This window comes from Astatotilapia calliptera, chromosome 12 (assembly GCF_900246225.1).
Source record: "Astatotilapia calliptera chromosome 12, fAstCal1.2, whole genome shotgun sequence".
NCBI classification, from domain to species: Eukaryota; Metazoa; Chordata; class Actinopteri; order Cichliformes; family Cichlidae; genus Astatotilapia; species Astatotilapia calliptera.
The window spans coordinates 31,645,887-31,664,842 of record NC_039313.1 but is presented as its reverse complement, the minus strand read 5'-3'; the positions used below and the strand labels follow the sequence as shown (position 1 = coordinate 31,664,842).

Below are 18,956 nucleotides of genomic sequence, written 5' to 3'. Positions count from 1 at the left end.
AAACAAACAGAAATAGCTATAAATTCAGATAGACAATTAATTATTAATAAAAATTACCACACCTAATCTGCATTCACACACTGAGATATTATAGACCAATTATACTGTACACTATCAAACTAAAAGATTTCTCAAATGGAACCAAAACAAAATACACAGGCTCACTGTAGCAAAGGACTCTGGGAGATTGAGTTTAGTGGTTTCCTTCTGTCCATCTTTCCTCTTGCCTTGAAAACAACAACAACAACAACAACAACAACAACAAAACCCAACTCCCTCTTTTGCTTAGTTAACATAATTTGGCACAACCGAGCAAATCCAGTTAACCACTTTAACCTCAACTAGCTCCCAGTGCTCAAGGGAATGTTGAAAAGACTCACTCAGTATCTCACTTTCTCTTAAACACTCGCACAAACACGCTGAAAGAAATGTAAGATACAGTACAGATAACAAAACACTACTGCAACAACAACAAAACACAGAAAAATGTACTCAAAAATCTACATGTTTGGTCTTTCTCCGTTCGCGCCATTTTTAATTTTATACGATTTGTTCTCAGGGAGGATTTAAAATACTGCAAATGTGTACTGCATACAAATAATACACACTGACATTAACTGAGTGACCTAAACAGTAAAAAAAAAAAAAGACATTAAATTATGCTTTACCACCTTTATACATTAGACAAGAACTCTGAAAACAGACACATCAGAAGTTTATTGAGTCATGTTAAAATGAATGGTGCAGGAAGCATGGGGGCAAAGCGGCTCTTGCTACTACTAACATGATAGCCACTATCAGCATCACTTGAGTTAGTTAGTCAAAAGGCTGCACCGTCCGCTACCATCCACAGACTGTAGAAAAGACAGAAAGAGTCTCTGTGTCTGAAAAATGAGGCACAGAACACAAAAGTACCTCAAACCTCCCATTTCCCAGAGGAAACTCCATTAGTGGCAAAAAGTCTGATTGTACAGAAGTCTATGAGAATCTCTCTTCAGCTAACTTCATTTGTGAAGTAAAGACTTTCCCAGGTAGTTTATAGTCTTATTCAATAGTTTCTAGTCTGACCTAATTCAGCACAAATTTTATTTTGTAAACTACGGTTCATTTAGAGTTAACTGGACTTAAAGCAGGGTATGCTTTGCTTATGCAAACGGGCCTTCCTTACGACCCATCCCTCAGTTTCATAGTCAGATCCATCCCTCCCTTGTCAGGTTGTGCAAAATACTCACTGGCTATGGTCACCTATCTATATGAATCTGTATGGCCTTATATCTGTAACTGCTCGCTTAAATCGTTGCACTGTCGACATGAACTTCCTTATCGGTTATACATTTTTAATCTTGCAAGAAGGAAGGTGAGGACTGATACTTGGATTAAAGTTAATGCCAACACTTTGAAGATGAGACAGAATCATGAAAATTCTAACGCTCGTATCGTTTGTCAGTTTTGGCTGAAGCTGAAATCATCGTGAAACATTTGGACATGAAACATTTATTGTTTTGGGTTTTTTTTGTTAAAAGTTTATTACTCCTAAGACATCCTGACAGAAGAACAATAAATCCAGTCTACAGTCTGCATCGATCCAGCATTAGTTCTGTAAACAAGACTCATCTGAATGCTATGCAAAACAAAGTCAGAATGAATGCATTGCTTTTTAAACATAAAAATCTTTATGGTTTTTTCAGTAAAGGTGCTGCAGTGATTGGATGCAGTGACTTCTCTGATGCATGAACCTGTTAAGTGGCCCCCATGTAAAACATACACTGATAGCTAACACTGATCTCCTGACCAGCGTGCCTTTGAATATGAACCGTGTAATCAGATCCTCTGAGCTGAAACATTAGTCTTTACACCTACATTTGATTAAATATAACTTCAGGAACAGGCTCCGCTACGGACAAACTAAACTAAAATGGTACAATCTGCCACAGGGTTATTCCACTACACAGGGTCAGAAAATGAACTATTATTGCAGGGCGCTCTTCGGTTAAATACCTGCTCAGTGTTGGAAGCACTTAAAACATTTTTTAGCTACAACCAGTGGTGACAGACAAATGGCTTTTTCCCAGTTTCCTGCTTTGCCTAGTTGGAAATCCAGCCTTGGTGTAAGGCCTCCATTTGCCCACAGTCTATCAGCTTTCACTCATCAGTGAACCTTGTTGTAACGCAGTAGTTTGGGAACTCACAGCCCCAAATGTAGATGGTACATTAAGTCAAGACAAAATGCCTTGTCTGGAGTTCAAATCCTAGCAAATTCAGACTACAGAAGACTAGACATATAAAATGGTGAGACATCTACATGTGCAGCAATGCAGTAAGTATTACTGCAGTTTATTTCTGTGAATAAAACCGACTACATGAAGCCAGAGAAGAGCTTAACACCTTCAGCTTTGTGAGTTCAAATAAGGAGATATGCAAGGTGCATTCATAAAGTTCCACAATGCCCATCAAAAATCAAAAAGGATACCTGTTTTAAATCTCCCCACAGAGATGGGCTGCCTAAGCAGGGCTCATAACTATCAGATTTGCATTTGTGTGTCACTGACGTGTGTGACCAATGAACCTGAATTTCATTTTGAGAGGACAAACCAAGTGCTGAGTGAAAATCCTGCTTTTTTAATGTTTTGCATGCTGGTGTGCACTAAACTCTGACCACGTGGTGCCCACGTTTAAATCAGATATGCTTTTTGATTTTTTTTATCCACAAAATGTATATTTTGCAGGTCCCCAAAGACAAACACCGACAGGTTAAATGACACCTTGGTATTCGACACTTGGTTAATCTCCCTGTGACCAGCATCTGAGGGTCAGGCATCCATGACCTTTCCCTCTGGTACCGATTTTGCTACATATGCAAAGCACTTTGAATAAAAATCAAAATAAATTTTGACCATCATGCCCATCTTCACAAAGATGCTTACAATTCTGTTTTTATTTTAAAACTGCATTTCAACATTTTTTTTGTCTCTTAGGGAACAAAAGTGGCATGATTCAGTTTTTTTCTCATGTGGCTTTAAGTTCTTTTTTTTCAGAATTTCCCACAGATACCCACCGACTGATTTTCAGTCTGTGAGCCACACAGGTTTCTTCAGCTTCTTGGCACCGCGACGTGAACCTCAGCTGACCAACATTCATATCCACAAAAAAAAAAGACCAACGATTGTGAAACTCCACAAAACAACAAAATTTTAAAATAGAATAAATCTAAAAAATAAAATCCTACACTAAAATCTGACCCTATAGCCCTAGCTCCAGTGTGGATTAATATATGAACATGAATAACTGAGAGACACAGACACAGTGCTTTACAATAATAATAATAACAATAATAATAATAATAATAATGATAATAATAATAAAAACCCACAGGGAAAGGAGAAACTACAAGGACTATCCAGTTTTTTGTAATCTCTAAAAGTCAAAGAGAAGGAAACAAATGGTTTAAGGCAACTTTTGGCACAAACAAGTCAAAAGGCTTGGGGTAAAGCGGCTGTAAAAAAAACAGAAGAAGCTATGAAACTGCCAATGGTTTGTTCACTATGGACCAAAAGGTCTGAAGCTTGCCATATTTTCTCCTCTGAGCTGACTAGTCACGTCTCCCTCCATCATCACCTGGTCTTTCAGAAAAGGGAGTCGCTAGTGCCGTGAAGCAAACCAACAATCCCTCTGCACTGTAATTCCAGTCCTCTGTGCTTTTGTGTCAGTCTGTCTTCTTATAAGAGTCCCACCGCCACGGAAATCCCAACCAGCAGATCCCAGCAGCCTTGACTCACTGGTTGACGTGGGGCTTCAGGGCTTGGTAAAGTCCCTCGAAGGTGGGTCGGTCAGGGATATCGCGACTCCAGCAACGCATCATCAGCTCAAAGAGAGAAGGTGGGCAGAGTGGAGGGGCATAGAGGAAGATCTAGTGAGGGACACGGGAGAATTAAGAGTGATGACAGAGTCCAGTGATTTGTTAAAAAAGACAAATGTTGGTTTAGGTTTAGTAGCCCCTCAAATTTATCCTGCAGGCACTTACAAGGGTCCTGATTTCCAGGTTTGTAAAGACTGCTATGAGCTGTCTTGGATCCAGTTGCAATTAAATTAAATGTTTGCAGTTTTACTCTCAGGTGGGCAAAATGATTTAATCCAGTGACAGAAGGTAATAATCTGTGACTCTGTCCTGTGTTTCGCCTCACCTGTCTGCCCTGGTTCCTGAAGAACTCGCCAGTGTTCTCTATGACCTGTTCATCAGACAGCAGGCTGTAGGGCTGCTCCTTACACAGAGTGAAGATCTCCCACAGGGTGACTCCAAAGGCCCACACGTCACTGGCTGTGGTGAATTTACCCTGAGGAGAAAAATCACATCTGAAAGTTTAACACTCCAACTTTAAAATACTTTGTCTTATTTTCAGTGACTCTCTGAAGACAGCTGCTGATGAAATGTTGATTGCGATGCTTTGTGAGACTTACAAAAAAAATACGATACGATAAAAACGTATGATAAAAGCTTCTGCTTTAGACCTGGTTTGGGTCCGCTTGGATCCATTGTTTTTTCGCTTAACTTTACAGCTGCAAAAGACATTAAACTTATGCAACCACATTCATGATGCAGAACAGGAAAGTTATTGAAAGAAAACACTGCAGCAAAAAAATGTTCCATTGTTTTAGTGTGCAAACCGCTACTGGTGCTTCCTCTGGAGGGCAGGAAGCTTTTGAAGAACTCTTAGCTAAACTTCCTTTAGTGAAACAGTTTGCATTTGCATTTATGCATCTAGCAATTTTAAAGACAAGCAACTGTAAAGAGTTTGTTATTTGTTTTGTGGAAAACTGTTTTACTGCTTTCAGCTGTTGATTTTTAAAAAAGAAGATGTGAGGGGAACGTACATGTTTTTTATAAGTCGCTGAACTGATCTAGGCAAATGTCCCCAGGGTTTGAATACAATTACAAGCCTATATAAACTTCTGGAACTTTTAGCTCTTCTTCTTTTGAATATTAAAGACATTTATAGACTACCAGTCATTTGAAAAAGACTATTTATAGCATTGCATAGAGTCTGGCTTGGCTGGTAGTATGTGTGAAGTATTGGGGGTTAAAATAGGCTAAGTAGCATAATCAGCAATTGTTTTACTATTAGTATCATCATTATTATTATTTATTAGTCCTTTATTTATCCAGGTAAAAAATCTCATTGAGATTAAAAATCTCATTTCCAAGAGAGACCTGGCATCATAGCAACAAAAGTCAAAATACATGTACCACACAAGTGCATAACATTTAAAACAAATACAATATCCTGTACGAACATGTGAAAAACATACAATAATATCTAACCACCTATTTACCAGCAGATTTTTTCCCAGTTTGGAAAAAAAAGACCTAAGAACTACAACAGTGGGCTAAAATTCCTGCACAATTATATTAGACTAATAAAGTCATACAGCAAAAAAATGCTGTATGACTTTAAAGATGGTTCTTCAAGCTACTGAATCATGATTAGTGCTTACAGACAGAATCCTGTGAAAACGTATCAGCTTATCTCATATGACAGCAGCTCTCAGCTCTCTAATACAGAGGAAAGTATCATCAGGGTAACATTCATTCAAGTATCTGAAGATTTTGAATGCAGCAGCAGAATAACCGCAGAACTTCCACCAAAAAGTAACACATGACAGGGGTGTAAAGTTTAAAAGGAGCAAAATAAAGATCGTATCTTAAATCAACTCCCTTCGTCCAAACCTTACCAGCAAGATGCTCTCCCAGGCCATCCATCGTATAGGCAGCACCGCCCGGCCCTGGATACGGTAGTAGTCGCTGCTGTACAGGTTTCGGCTCATACCAAAGTCGGCAATCTTGATGGTGAGGCGGCGGTCCAGCAGGCAGTTTCTTGTGGCCAGGTCACGGTGCACAAAGTTCAGAGATGCCAAGTACTTCATCCCCGACGAGATCTGCACCGCCATATGGAGGAGGTCAGACAGGCTGAAGTGGAGAAGCAGAAAGCGATTCAAAGTGGTGAGAATCAAAAGTGCACTAACAAGATAGTTTAGAAACCTGACGCTCGATTGTTTTCATGTATGACCTGTGCGAACTGTGTGCATGGTTAACCTGACTGAAGGGATGTTGTTGGCATGTGTAAGAGTGCTCTCGATCTCCCGCTGCGACAGGAACATGTTGAGGTCTCCGTTCTCCATGTACTCAGTAACCATGCACAGTGGGTCGGACGACACACACACACACAGCAGTCGGATGATGTTGGGGTCATTCAGACGAGACATAATCTTTATTTCCTTCAGGAAGTCGTTCCTGATCGACGGACAGATAAAGGAGAGGAAGCATTTCCAGATCTGTTCTTCAACTCAAAGGAACCAACTACAGGTATGTATTTCTCAGTGTTACAGCGAAGCCTGATGCACAGATAGATCCTGCACATCCCTTAAAGCTCTTACACCAGTTTATCCTAATATATTCTCATCTACGGAGTCAAGTACTGCTCTCACTTCAAATAACATGGTCTGCATTTGTAGGTAGGAGGGCTTTCTCTGCAAAAAATAGTCAACCAGGAAATGCAGTTTGGAGCTTTCGGTCCTGCACGTTATTCATTTGACTAGTTATGGACTATATTTTTGTTTTTAGTGTATAAATAGTGAAACATTCTCATCATATGAACACATTAAAGCAATGAATACACTGATTTTAACCAATATATGCTCTCCAGGGGATGAACCTTTAACCACCTCAGCTCCAAATTTATATAGTTTGACATTGTCGCGATTCATATACACACTCATAAAGAGTACCTGGCTTGGCTGGTAGCGTCGGCCCTCAGCTGTTTAACAGCCACAAGCACAGAGTGACCGTCTCGGTCAGGGAGGGGCGAGCCTTCCCCAAGAAATTCTGGGAGTCCCTCCGCCTCACACAGGTGGACCTGCCAGGGAAGAAGATGAAATAGGGATGAAATAAGATTTTTCCAGGATAACTTTGAAGCCCACGAAACCTCCCACAAGCTCACCTCGCCAAACTGCCCCTCCCCCAGCTTCTCCCTGAAGATCAGCTGTTGCCGAGGAAACTCGGCAGCGGAGATGTCCTTCCTGGTGAGAGAGTCCACGGTGAGGGCGGGGACGGCGTACATGTTGCTGCCAGTGACGCCCTGCAGCCGCACGATGTCCGTCTCAGCGTAGTGTGGCGCATTGCTATGGAAACACTGGTGCGGCGTGCACTGGGTGATGTCTGGCTCAGCATAGCCACCTCCACATGCTGTTGGAAAGACAAGCGCTTGTTTAATTAATGTCTAATATAAATAAAAAATGAAGTGAAGCTTACTGAAAAGTACCAACAGCACAAGATTATAGTAAAAACATTAAATTACTGGTAATTTCTAGTTTTCTATCTAAAGTAAAAGCAGTACATCTTTATCATTTTACTAGTACCATTATTCTAATTGCTGACTGAAGTTTTACTAGTTTGAATTTGTTTTTTACAGAAGTTTTTTCAATCCAGGATATCCCAACCTCTCAGGGTTAGGTCCCCTCCAGTAGGTCATGAGAGGTCATAAGATGATTCATAGAAGGAAAAGAATTGAAAAATAAAAATAAAATAAAATTCCAAACTTCACTTGATTTCACTTAAGTATATGTGATCTGATTAACTGCATGAAGTCACACCTTTCAACTCTTACCACGAAGCCATCCTGATGTCATATGACAGGAAGTCAGCAGGAGGAGGTCATAGAGAGGATTACCAAGGAGGAGAGCTGGAAGAAGAGGAAACTTGGAAAAGAGGCGTAGAGAGCCGAGAGAAAAAGGAGAGAAGCACTGCAGAATAAGTATGAATGAGCATGCATGTTCAACTTCATCCGGGAAACTTAAATAGAGAGAAAAAGGAGAAAAAAAGAGCTTATTTAACACGTTCTGAAGTAAATAAACAGGAGAGAAACAGGTTGAGGAGCTGTTAATGAGTGACAGAAGATCAGAACTTTGATGGATGCTTGAAGTTTGTAGAGTTTGTTTGAAATTACTGACATCGCCACCAGGAGGCAGCAGACTCTCTTATTGAAAGGCTTTCGACCTTTTTTCCTCTACAGCTGTGATTAATCATGTCATATTGGATAGATCTGGAACATCTCTGAGGCATCAATGATTCTTAACACAAATTCCTACTACAAGCCTAAACACACGGTTATGAAGCGGTCACTCAAAGACAAACATCATGACGCAGCGTTCAAAGGACTTTCTGCTATTTCTCAACTTGTGTCTTTTTCACTAATTCTTAAATGAACGCCTGCATCGACTTCATCGTTGAAGGTGTTTACCAGATGCCTCTGCGCTCTGTGACAGCTCTGGAAGTTTGTTTCTCAGCACCGCTGGGTTCTGGTACTGAGGGTCCAACAGGAAAATTCTCTCATAGTGAGGGTCAGTGTTCACAGGACCTGAGGAAAACAGCAGGAATCAGTCAAGGATAAGAATATCTCTCCTACAAACACGAAATTTAACACCTTAACTTTCACCAATTCTTTCTGCATGAATAATAATGGAAAACAAAGGCATGTTTTAAACGATACAAGTAAAAGAAGAGTACCAGTCGGGGCGCGTCCAGAGCGCGGGGGCACAGGTGGAGTCTGTAAAATGATGGTGTCACTGCAGGACGACAGCCGGACCGTCACCTCCTCATCAAGAATCCGACGTGGACCCTAGATTAGGATGGAAGAAAGAAAAAACATGGGGTCACAGATGCCTGTAAAGAGTCAGTCAGTTCATTCTTATTCGTTCTTTAATCTGATTTAATGCTTAATAGTCCTGATTTAGCCACAAACATAAGCTATAATCTTATTTCCTAAAAAGAAAAAGAAATGCCTCCCATCTCCCACGTGAGTTTGGGATCTAAACTGCAGCTTTTAACCTCTTTTTGAAAAATCAAAACAAATGTGTGAGGTGACTTAAAGACCATAAAATGGAACCAGGGACCTCCTGGTGGACATCTATTAGGAAATGGTTTGCATTTCAGCAGAGAATGCAGCTGTTTACAGGAACATTTTTTTAAAACCTAAAGCGATTAAGTGATTACAGCATGTTTAACACCAACGGACATGACAGGAAGTTAACAAAATAAAGGTACTTTATTAAGAAACCCCCACTTCCACTCAGAAAAACAAAGATAATTCATTTATTTGTATCCTCACCTTCTCTAATACCTTGCAGACGTACTGACACCATAGGATGAGGAAGATGATGATGACCAACAAAAGGATGATGGTTACCAGGCAGCCAATAAGGATGGGTGTTTTCCCATCATCTGGTGTGGCACTAGCTGATGGAGCAGCGGCTGAGAAGACAGGTTAGAATACCATATACCAAAGATTTTATCATTTGTTTCTGCAAATACATTTGTTAGTGGTAGCTCCACTAAGTATGACAGAAATGCTAAAAAAGATATATGTCCTCAAAAATTAAGAAAAAGGAAAAAAAAATGACCTGAGCACAAACTGACAAAACAGCTCCCTCTATCTGTCGCAGTTTTGAAGTGGCGACTTTAAAACGTGAAACAATTAATTGTCACACCTGTCTTCTGTGCAGGTGTTGTGATGGTGTCCTTAGTGGGTAGAGGAGATGTCATTTGGGTCAGGAATATGGTATCCACTGAAAAACAAAAAACAGGAAGTCACTTATTTTTCCTTCTTTTACTGTTCTGCACTTTTGTTTGCACGTGCGTGTTTGTTACCTGACTGAAAGGAAATCTCGCTAAACATCATCCAGACGTCAGCAAAGTAAAAGTGGCAGCGGAGGGATTTGGCAGTGCGGTGGTTCAGATCCACGGTGACGTAGCGAGCACTCGGATTCCGGTCATCCAGCACCGTCCTGAACTCCACAGGCTCCGCCTCCCATACAAAGTGGGGCTTAAACCAACAGGAGACCGAGGAGAAGATCTTCACATCGCGGGAGAACATGTTGTTGCTGTGGACCTGGATGGAGAATGAAAGTAAGAGTAAGTAGCAGAACATCTGCTATTGTTTGTAAAGCGTGAGGGAGTTCCACGGGGATCTAAAGCTCATTTATAATGGACTCAGACAAAGTGGCAATGATGGCACAGTAGGAGGAGATGCTAGCAGCTGCTGATGCGTGACTTAAAAGTAAACACATGACTCCACTGAACATTGCTGGAGCACTTGCTGACTGCGCTCCATATTACAGGAAGAGCAAATGCTGGATGGAAAGTAAGTTTGCAGTTAAATCAGTTACACAGTGATGAAGGAGAGCTGTAAGCAACTGGTTAAAAAGCTTGACCAGATATAAAGGTAGGCAGAAAATACTTTTCAATCTCTTTTATTATGCGACAATACTGTGCATGCTCCTGAAAACGTACAAAGTTAAGTTACTTTGTACGTTTTTACACACACACACACACACACACACACACACACACACACACACACACACACACACACACACACACACACACGTTTTCATATGTTAGTGAGGACATCTCATTGACATAATGCTTTCCCTAGCCTAACCATACCCTTACCCTAAGCTTATCCATCAAAAATGAATGCCTAACCCTGAGCCTAAACCTAACCATAACCTAATTGTAACACTGACACTAAAACCACATTTTGAATCTCCAAAATGCCTTCAAACTCGTGGGGACGGGCATTTTGTCCCCATAAGTGACTGCTGGCCCCCACAAGTATAGTAGCATGCAATTTACTGTCCTCACAAAGATGTTTAAACATGTCCCCTGCCATCAGCCTAGGCTGACGCTGACATGGTGCCGAGCAAACTAGAGAAACCCGACACTGGATCTGAACCAGAGGCAATTTCTAGGCTCTGAGTAAGTCTGGTAATTGCAAAAGCACATGTAAAAGTGCTGTCAACCACTACTGCTATGACAAAGTTTGTGGTGAGTTCATAGTACTGATGAGGTAGAGGAAGCAAAAATGAAAAACCTTCATCGAGGTGAAGTTTCTCTGCCTGTCGAACACGAACTCCATCTCCACGTATTCCAGCGAGTCGTTTTTCCAGCCCAGGTAGTCGTAGCCAGGCCACACGCTGTACTCGTGGGTCCGTGTGAAGTCATCTTGGCCGATCACGCCGTCCGTCAGCTGACCCAGGCCGCCGAAAAGCTTCCTATCGGATGACAAAGCAGTCAGTAAACAGGAAACGCTGATATGTGATGTATGTACGAGTGCAGCAAAGAGAGACCCACCCCCTTTCGTGTACTCCATCATATGTGGAGTCATTGAGGTTGGCGATGGGATAACCCGGCGGTTGCATCCGCTGACCCTCTGGAGCGCTGTAGGATATCAGCCCATCTGAAACCAGGAGGAGTGGAAAGTTAAAGGTGCAATTCATCCCATTTCACTGTTATCTCACCACAATAAGATCCCACAGCTGCACTCAGAACAGCAAACTTTCAACCTTCATGACAACAGTGTGAGGATCGCACTCACATCATTCAAATTCCTGTTTTTGCTCGATATAAGGATCTGATAAACAGCAGTGTTTGTTAAATAAAAGTGTTGCTTGTGGATGAAAAACAGTTGTTTATGGACATTAAAAGCTTTTATGTTGACATGAAGAGGTTTACTTGTCTCTGAGGAAGCGTAAACAGTCTCTAATGGCAGTTGAGCTGACGAAAACGCACATTAACAAGGAAACTGTGTGTTTATGTGTCCTACCGTCCCATGAACAGCCGTACAGCTCCACTCTCATGCAGACGGTGGTGGACAGTCTGGTCACGGGGAGCAGCCGGACGTAGCGGGTGACTATCGGAGGGCGGAGGTCCTTTATGACAGAGGTGTAGGCGTCTTTGTTTCCCTCAATAATCTGTACACAGATATCAGGGATACAAAGAAGACCATCACACCAGGAGTACAGAAAGATTAAACCCCTGGAACATCTGTTCAATCAGTAGGTTAATAGTGTTGTTACAAGTTGTCATGTGACATGTTTTGACTTTATAGCCATCTTTATACAGTCCATTGATTTTCAGAGAATTGCTTGACAAACAGTGTCCTGGCCAGGTGAGGCCTGTGCCCTCATTATTCAGTGACAAATGAACCAGACAAGAGATCTGGAGTTGATTCCAAGTGCTGAACTTGTGTTTGGAAGGTGTGCATTGGACCTCCCAAAGAGACATTGGTGCAAGTGAAGGAGGGATTTTTTTTAGGCTGAAAAACAAACAAACAATAAAGCTATTAAGGCAACACGTTCCCACTCCCAAAGTGCAACATTTTATGCTAGGTGACAAATAGTCGGTATATTACGATTTCAGCCACCCAACGCTATATTACGAGTTCGGAAAATGAGAACCGTTGGAACGAATCCACACATGTACGTTTATTTTACTTAAATTGCTTTGGAAAACACTATTTAACACGATTAAGGTGTCGGTTACGATTAGGGATAAGGTTAGGGTTAGGGCTGGAATACACGGCTGGAACATGTCTTACCGTGGGAGCTTCATTCTATTCGATTTCATCCACAATCCAGCGCGTAGCATAGGAACGCAGAAGGTCACCTTTCACATTCCCATGGAACACCTCAGGATTTGACAAATCGTCGGTATATTAGGCATTGGGAGTGAGAATGGGCTAATTAAAGAGATAGAAATGTTGCTATCTAGCCACTTTTATAGGTTTTGTGTTACTTTTGTTAAATCCCTTGATTTAGACCAGAAGGTGTGCATTTCAGTCACATTTTGATTGCTTGATTAAAATCCACTGTGATGGTGTCTAGAGGAAAATTTGTGCCTGACAATAGGGAGTTAAATATGCTGCAATATTAGAGAGAGAGCCCCAGTGAGCAAACAACCTGCTATGAGCAGCGCTTGGCAATAGAGACCACCGACAAAATCAAGATCAGGGAGGGGCAGCGACCAACGATTGGTGCATCTGATATCCCTGTGTTGGTGTTTTTTCTGCATCATCATAACAATGTGTGTCCAGGATCAACATTGAAAGTGACCAGTCACATTGTTGTGATGTCACAGCTTTGTATTATGGGGTAAAAAAGAAAAAAAAGGCTATGTTTATAAGAAACGCTCTGTTTTCTTTATTAATCTATACAATCGAATAAAAATATTATCAAGTTAGCTTCTGTTAGCCAAATTTAGTTTGCTCATGTAAGTTTGCTAGTGATACTTTTAAAATAATTAACTAACTTCTTGGCCAGTGCAAACTGAAAGCTGATTGGTCAGTTGCAACGTAGATCCTGGACCAACATTATTATAATGATGCAGGAAAATCTCTTTAAAAAGACAAGAAAAGCTATGCTAAACAAATACAAAACGCAAACACACCCTAAATGAGCAGAATTATCGAACAAAGTGACAAAAACCACAAAAATAATCACAAATAGATGCAAAAGGACGGTGAGGATGATGCCAAATTTATGTTCTCAAGAAAATAATATATATATTTTTTAATATTCACTGCCTCTCACACAGTGCCCCTGCACAACTGCACGTGTAGAAATAAGCAGCCGAACATTCAAAGCAAAGAAGACAAGCTTGAGAGTTTCTGCTGACGGCATGCATCAGTTACTCCTCAGCGGATGTTTCCGGGCTTCATTTCCTAAAGTGAAAAAAAGCACCCTGAGAAATTTGGAATGTGAATCTTTGTGCTGCTGGGCACAAAATAACCAGAAATCTGCACAGACTCTGGGAAGTTCCCCATGTGAATGTGAGGGAGGAGCCTCAGATCAAAAACATGATTCTGGTGTTTTAAATTGTTCTAACAGTGTTGCGTAGCTGCGGGGATCTCGAATGCCAACAGGAAGCTGGCGTGTAAATGTAATTTCCTCTGATATGAATATGAATGACCAGAAGCAGCTTAGAGTGAAAAACGAGAGGAAAAAAATCCTGTTCGTTTCTTTTTTTCTTCCTCTTTCTCCAGTCTTCCCTCCATCAGTCCTCACGTATTTCCTCCTATTCTTCCTTCGGCTCAGACCCTTCTCATGTCCCATTTTTCAGTCTGTTTCCTCTCTCCTCTCATTAAGTCCTTTTTGTAAGATATTTGGGTCACTCACCTCGTTCCCCTGCCGATTCCTCCAGGACTTCCACAGCTTGCCGTCCCTGCTGTAGTTTACGCGATACTCTCGGGCAAACTCATTCCCAGAGTTCCTGATATATCGTCCCTGAGTACCAATAACCGTCAGAAAGGTGAGTCTGCCGAGATCCACCTAAAAAGAAAATTCCAGCAAAAGGCTTTCGGTCAAATCTTGTAACATGCGAGTAACCTAAAAACTAAAGGCTGCATTTAAAGATAATATTGAATCATTAACGTGGGAAAATGGTTCACCCCAAAAGTATAGAGGCAAGCCGTCCACACATCTGGTTGTTAATCCTGCAATTTTAATGTCAAGAGGCATGCAGCTTCCAAATACGAGATGCATTTAAGTCAGAGATCTATAACAGGCTTCAAAGTTGGTTTTTATCGTGAGCTGAGTGTTTGCAGCGTCTCAGGATTTTTGTTGCATTTCTACAGAAATCGGCCCATAAAGAAAACTGTAAAAACTAAAGATGCTCTGTGTGCCTTTACTCAACAGTGTGCACACAAAAACCTCTGCAACATCACAAAATTATTTTCAGGTTTTAGATTTTTTAATTACTTTCCTCATTTTAACATATTAAACGTATGTCAATATACAGATATTAAAGCGACTTAAACAGATGTGAAGTGTAAGAATGTCTGAATCGCATAAATATCATGTGAAACTGAGGATTTTCCATACAGTCTTTGATGTCCACAGATGACTGTGACTCAGATTCTCTCCTTTGATATTTAAATACCTACAGCTTCACACTGCAGCATTCACACATGTGGCGCAGTATCGATACCACCAACTTTATTAAAAGATCGCTCAGTTCTGAAGGTAAGTATTTCTTTGTCTTCCACTCGTCCGACAAGTCAGCTGTTATACACAGATTTAGGTTTATATGCCAGTTTGTAATAACAGCCTTCTCTGGGTAACACATGAGCTTCTAGATTTATCCAAAGAATAACTTTGTAGACCACACACAGACTTCACCTTTAAATCAGAATGTACTGAATTTAGCTGCTTTGCAAAGCACTTAAATATTGTGTTACACTCTGAAACCTCAGATTCTGATCCACTGTGATCTTTTCACCCGTTCTCATGTTACACTGACTGCGCAGCGCCACTTTCTCCTGCATGCACGACACCTTCTTACTTATGGAGTAGAACTTCGCCACATAACAAATGCAGGTACCCGGACATGACTGAGCACGCTTCAGACACAAACCTCGAGGTACTGACTGACTGATGGCAGCGCTGCAGGACACCAGGCGCCGTCTCCCTCCTCACGATTCAACCTGCACACACACACACACACACACACACACACACAAACACATAAACCACACTTGCACAAGTTTAACCAAAAGATGGAGTTCTAAAATCTTCTAATTTTTATTTGACTTCATTCTAAAGCATATTTAATCAATTTTTGTATCGCACAATTCCATTTCAGGTTTTTCTTTTTTTCTTTATTCAAGAGTTAAAAACAATAAAAGACACTTTTTTAAAACCAGTCGACTTAACCTTTAAGCCACACCTACCTGGCGTACTGTGGTCCTGTTGTTTCGTGCCATTGGCTGGATGCTTTGAGCGCATCATCTTTGATCCGTCGATCCTCCATGCCCAAGGGGTAGCGACAGTGTGCTGGAAAAACACATTCACAATTTTATTTTTATGTGTTTTGCAAGGACGGATTTTAGACCTTTACAAATGAAACATTTTATTGAGTTGTAACTGTTTAAATTGGCTCATTGCAGAGGACTGATTTAGATTTAAAATCAAGATGGGGTAAAGTGGGGTTTGTGTGTGTGTGCCTGTGTACCGGGATCAATCTGTCCGATGGCTGCTGTAGCTTGAAGGATCAGCAGCAAGAAGAGGTGCATGATGGTCCGCCGATCACACCAACACACACGCTACATCTCTGCGAGACACAGAAAAAACAACATGAACATCTGCAGCTGACAGCGAATGACGGCTCAGACAACAAGGGAATAAAGTGTTACAGTAAACATTTTTTTGGAAACCCATCCCTCTATTTTCTTCATTTTATCCAATTCAGGGTTGTAGTCGGGCTGGAGCTTATTCCCCGGACAGGCCGCCAATCACATCGAGACAGACAACCATTTACACCTATAGCCAATTAAGAATACCCAGCTAACCTAACGAGGATGTCTTTTGACAGTGGGAGGAAGCCAAGAGTGCGTGTAAAGAACTCATTCCAAAACAGGAAAAGCGCTAACCACTGCAGCACCACGTTGACTTCTTTTGGGAAATATCTTTGCAATTTTTGCATGTTTTTAGGAAAATTATGAGGAAAGTTTCAGTAAACTGACCCATAAAATACAGCATTATTTTGTCTTTAAGTTGACATGCCAATTTGCACATATGCAAAGACCATTACTGCCATTGTAAAATAAAAAAGGTCCTATAAACACATAACTAGAATAGATGTTTAAGTCTTTGATTTTGCCCGCCATCGTCACCCACAGTTGACAATCATAGTACATGAACGAATTTTTTACGTCTCCTGTGTGATGATGAATATTTGAAGAATTCTACTTTTGTTGATTTTTGCTGCTCCTATCCTTATTCCCTCCTTAAAATGATTTATTCCCTCTAATCCCATTTTATCCAGCAACATATTTTCATCTGTTTCTAATTTATCTACGTTTAAAGAATCATTCTACGGTTTACTATAAAATCTAAAGAGTCTTTCAGCTATCATATCCCTCATTTGAGGCTTGAATAGACGTGAATCCCTCATTCAAGCAGAACTCTGGAGATTTAGGTGTTCCATTGTGCACATTAAGAGTAATTTAACTGATTATCTGACATTAAAACATTGAAAACTGCAATTTCCTCCAAACAAAACAAAGAAAATCTTTGTTTTCGCTGTAGGAAGTCGACTGTCTCCAGCGGTCACTGTTTTACACAACTGCAGCAGGATGGATGGACGAGGAGGAGTCTGAATGACTCCTACCGTCATTTACGAGAGGACTGCGTGTGTGTGTGTGTGTGTGTGTGTGTGTGTGTGTGTGTGTGTGTGTGTGTGTGTGTGTGTGTGTGTGTTTGATTTCGCAACGTTATTGCTGTTGGAGCGGAGTAGTTTATAAACACTGGACGCAAACAGCATCCCACTCACAGAGGTTACGCAACACTAAAGAACACACACATACATACACACGCACACGAACACACCCCTATTGTTGCACACAAAGCATTTCAAGCATAAATACATAGACACATATAGAAAAACTACAACCGCTGTCTACTCGTATTGTCTTGTTCTCTACATTCACTCTGTGTAAAGTTCTCGGGGTCAGAACAGCTGGGCAGGCGAGAAAGACGGGGTGATAGAGAGACAGGAGGACAGAAAAAGAAAATAGACAGGAAAAAAGACAAAGAGAGGAAGAAAGAACGCAGACAGCGGTTTGAGGCCGAGGGCCGATAAGAAAATGAAGAAAAGGAGAGAAACACAAAGAGAGGAGGAGGAGGGAGGGAGGTGAGCAAGGTGGGGAGGACAACAATGGGTGGAAGGGAGAAGCAAAGAGAGAGAGGACAGCGTTAAAGTCAAACACGAACTTCCAGGTTTTTTTAAACTCTTTTGGGATCAGAGCGGAATTTGACCCTGATGCTAACCCAGTAAAGGTGCACCACGGACCAGTTTATGTCCGACACTATTTTCACACACCAGCCTTTAAGGTGTCGCAGATAAATACAGCAAAATGAAACCAGTACTGGTACCAAAAAAGAAGATTAATTCATAACACACAGGAAAAGACCCAGGGAAACAGAGTTAACTATAAAAACAATTAAAAAAAGAACACTAAAAACCAATAAAAACCCTAAATTTTACACCTGTGCCTGAACTCGCGGGCCCAGTACCAAACAACTCACGGACTGGTACCGGTCCGTGGGCAGGGGGTTGGGGACCGCTGGTCTAGACCAAAATACTAAATTTTGCTCTACAAGGGCCTGATATCCACTTCCGAGGACACTATACTGCCACTGTTCTATCGAAATGTAAAGCGAATGTCCTCATATGTCAGTCTAATTTCTCTCAGAAACAAAAATCAGGTAAAAAGAAAAAAAAAAATCTCGTAATTCTTTGTTTTTACATTCATCAGGTCCCAAGAGAAACTGAAAATGCATGCCATGAAAGAGTTCAGGTCTTAGGAGGTTAAAAGTAAAAAAGAAAGTAAACTCCATCTGCAGAACAATCACAGTGGCTCTGTCTGACTTGAGACCAGGGGGAGACACAAACTTCTCTTGATGGGGTTGCAGCACAGTTCTGGTACCAGACCTCACTTATAAAATATAGAAAAGTTACTGTAGTTAAGTTTAGTTTCTCCTTTTTTTGTCAAAGCCACAGGGAGCTTCAGATTCAAGACCCTCTGCTCTACAATGAAATGAAAAACACAAAGAAGAATCACGTCTGATGCGTCCAGTTTATGTCGTGATGACTTCAACAGGCAAAATCTGAAAGTGACCATGAATCAAAACCTTTGCTGTCTGTCCTTGTGGCAAACATCCAGCCCAGCGCTAACAGGAGTTAAAGACGGGAAGCCTTGCCATCTTGACATGGATGTGAATGTTTCGGTCTGTAGACACAACAGGCTGCAGCAGCTGATTGCAGCCCGCTTCAGACAGACTTGCATGTTTTTCTGCACATACTGACTGTTCTTAAATACCAGAGAATCCAGTCTGTTCCTGAAACAATCGTTCTCCCTCTCCCTCTCTCTCTCTCTTTTTTTCCCTAATGAAAAACTCCCTGCTCTGCCTTCAGGAAGTGAGTTCATTCACTTTAGCCGAGCTGAAGAAGAAGTGGTTCACGTTTGTTTTCTAGCAACGACTGGGGGAGAAGGAGGGAGCTTTATGTAATGCGTTGGCTGAACCTCAGATTCCTGCTCTGTTGCTCATCTCTACAGCAAAATCACATG

The 18,956-nt window shown here is 41.2% G+C and overlaps 1 protein-coding gene across 5 annotated transcripts in view; it reads right to left on the bottom strand.

The window, feature by feature from the left end:
* Positions 1-3,181: 3,181 nt before the first annotated feature.
* Positions 3,182-18,956, bottom strand: part of ddr2l (discoidin domain receptor family, member 2, like) — a 34,760-nt gene continuing 18,985 nt past the window's right edge. For 2 of the 5 annotated variants that reach the window (XM_026186849.1, XM_026186850.1), the window contains exons 2-21: positions 15,839-15,937; positions 15,558-15,660; positions 15,242-15,311; positions 14,005-14,157; positions 11,655-11,802; positions 11,183-11,288; positions 10,923-11,103; positions 9,698-9,938; positions 9,538-9,615; positions 9,159-9,301; positions 8,558-8,669; positions 8,292-8,408; positions 7,659-7,733; positions 7,492-7,509; positions 6,993-7,237; positions 6,781-6,908; positions 6,089-6,286; positions 5,728-5,962; positions 4,182-4,331; positions 3,182-3,907 (exon numbers count right to left, since the gene is read on the bottom strand). In XM_026186849.1, the coding sequence (XP_026042634.1) occupies positions 3,773-3,907; positions 4,182-4,331; positions 5,728-5,962; positions 6,089-6,286; positions 6,781-6,908; positions 6,993-7,237; positions 7,492-7,509; positions 7,659-7,733; positions 8,292-8,408; positions 8,558-8,669; positions 9,159-9,301; positions 9,538-9,615; positions 9,698-9,938; positions 10,923-11,103; positions 11,183-11,288; positions 11,655-11,802; positions 14,005-14,157; positions 15,242-15,311; positions 15,558-15,660; positions 15,839-15,899 (2,697 nt within the window). In that variant the 5' untranslated portion in view covers positions 15,900-15,937 and the 3' untranslated portion in view covers positions 3,182-3,772. Of the gene's footprint in view, positions 3,908-4,181; positions 4,332-5,727; positions 5,963-6,062; positions 6,287-6,780; positions 6,909-6,992; positions 7,238-7,491; positions 7,510-7,658; positions 7,734-8,291; positions 8,409-8,557; positions 8,670-9,158; positions 9,302-9,537; positions 9,616-9,697; positions 9,939-10,922; positions 11,104-11,182; positions 11,289-11,654; positions 11,803-14,004; positions 14,158-15,241; positions 15,312-15,557; positions 15,661-15,838; positions 15,938-18,956 lie in introns of those variants that run through there. The other 3 variants (XM_026186851.1, XM_026186852.1, XM_026186855.1) reach the window with 3 other exon arrangements.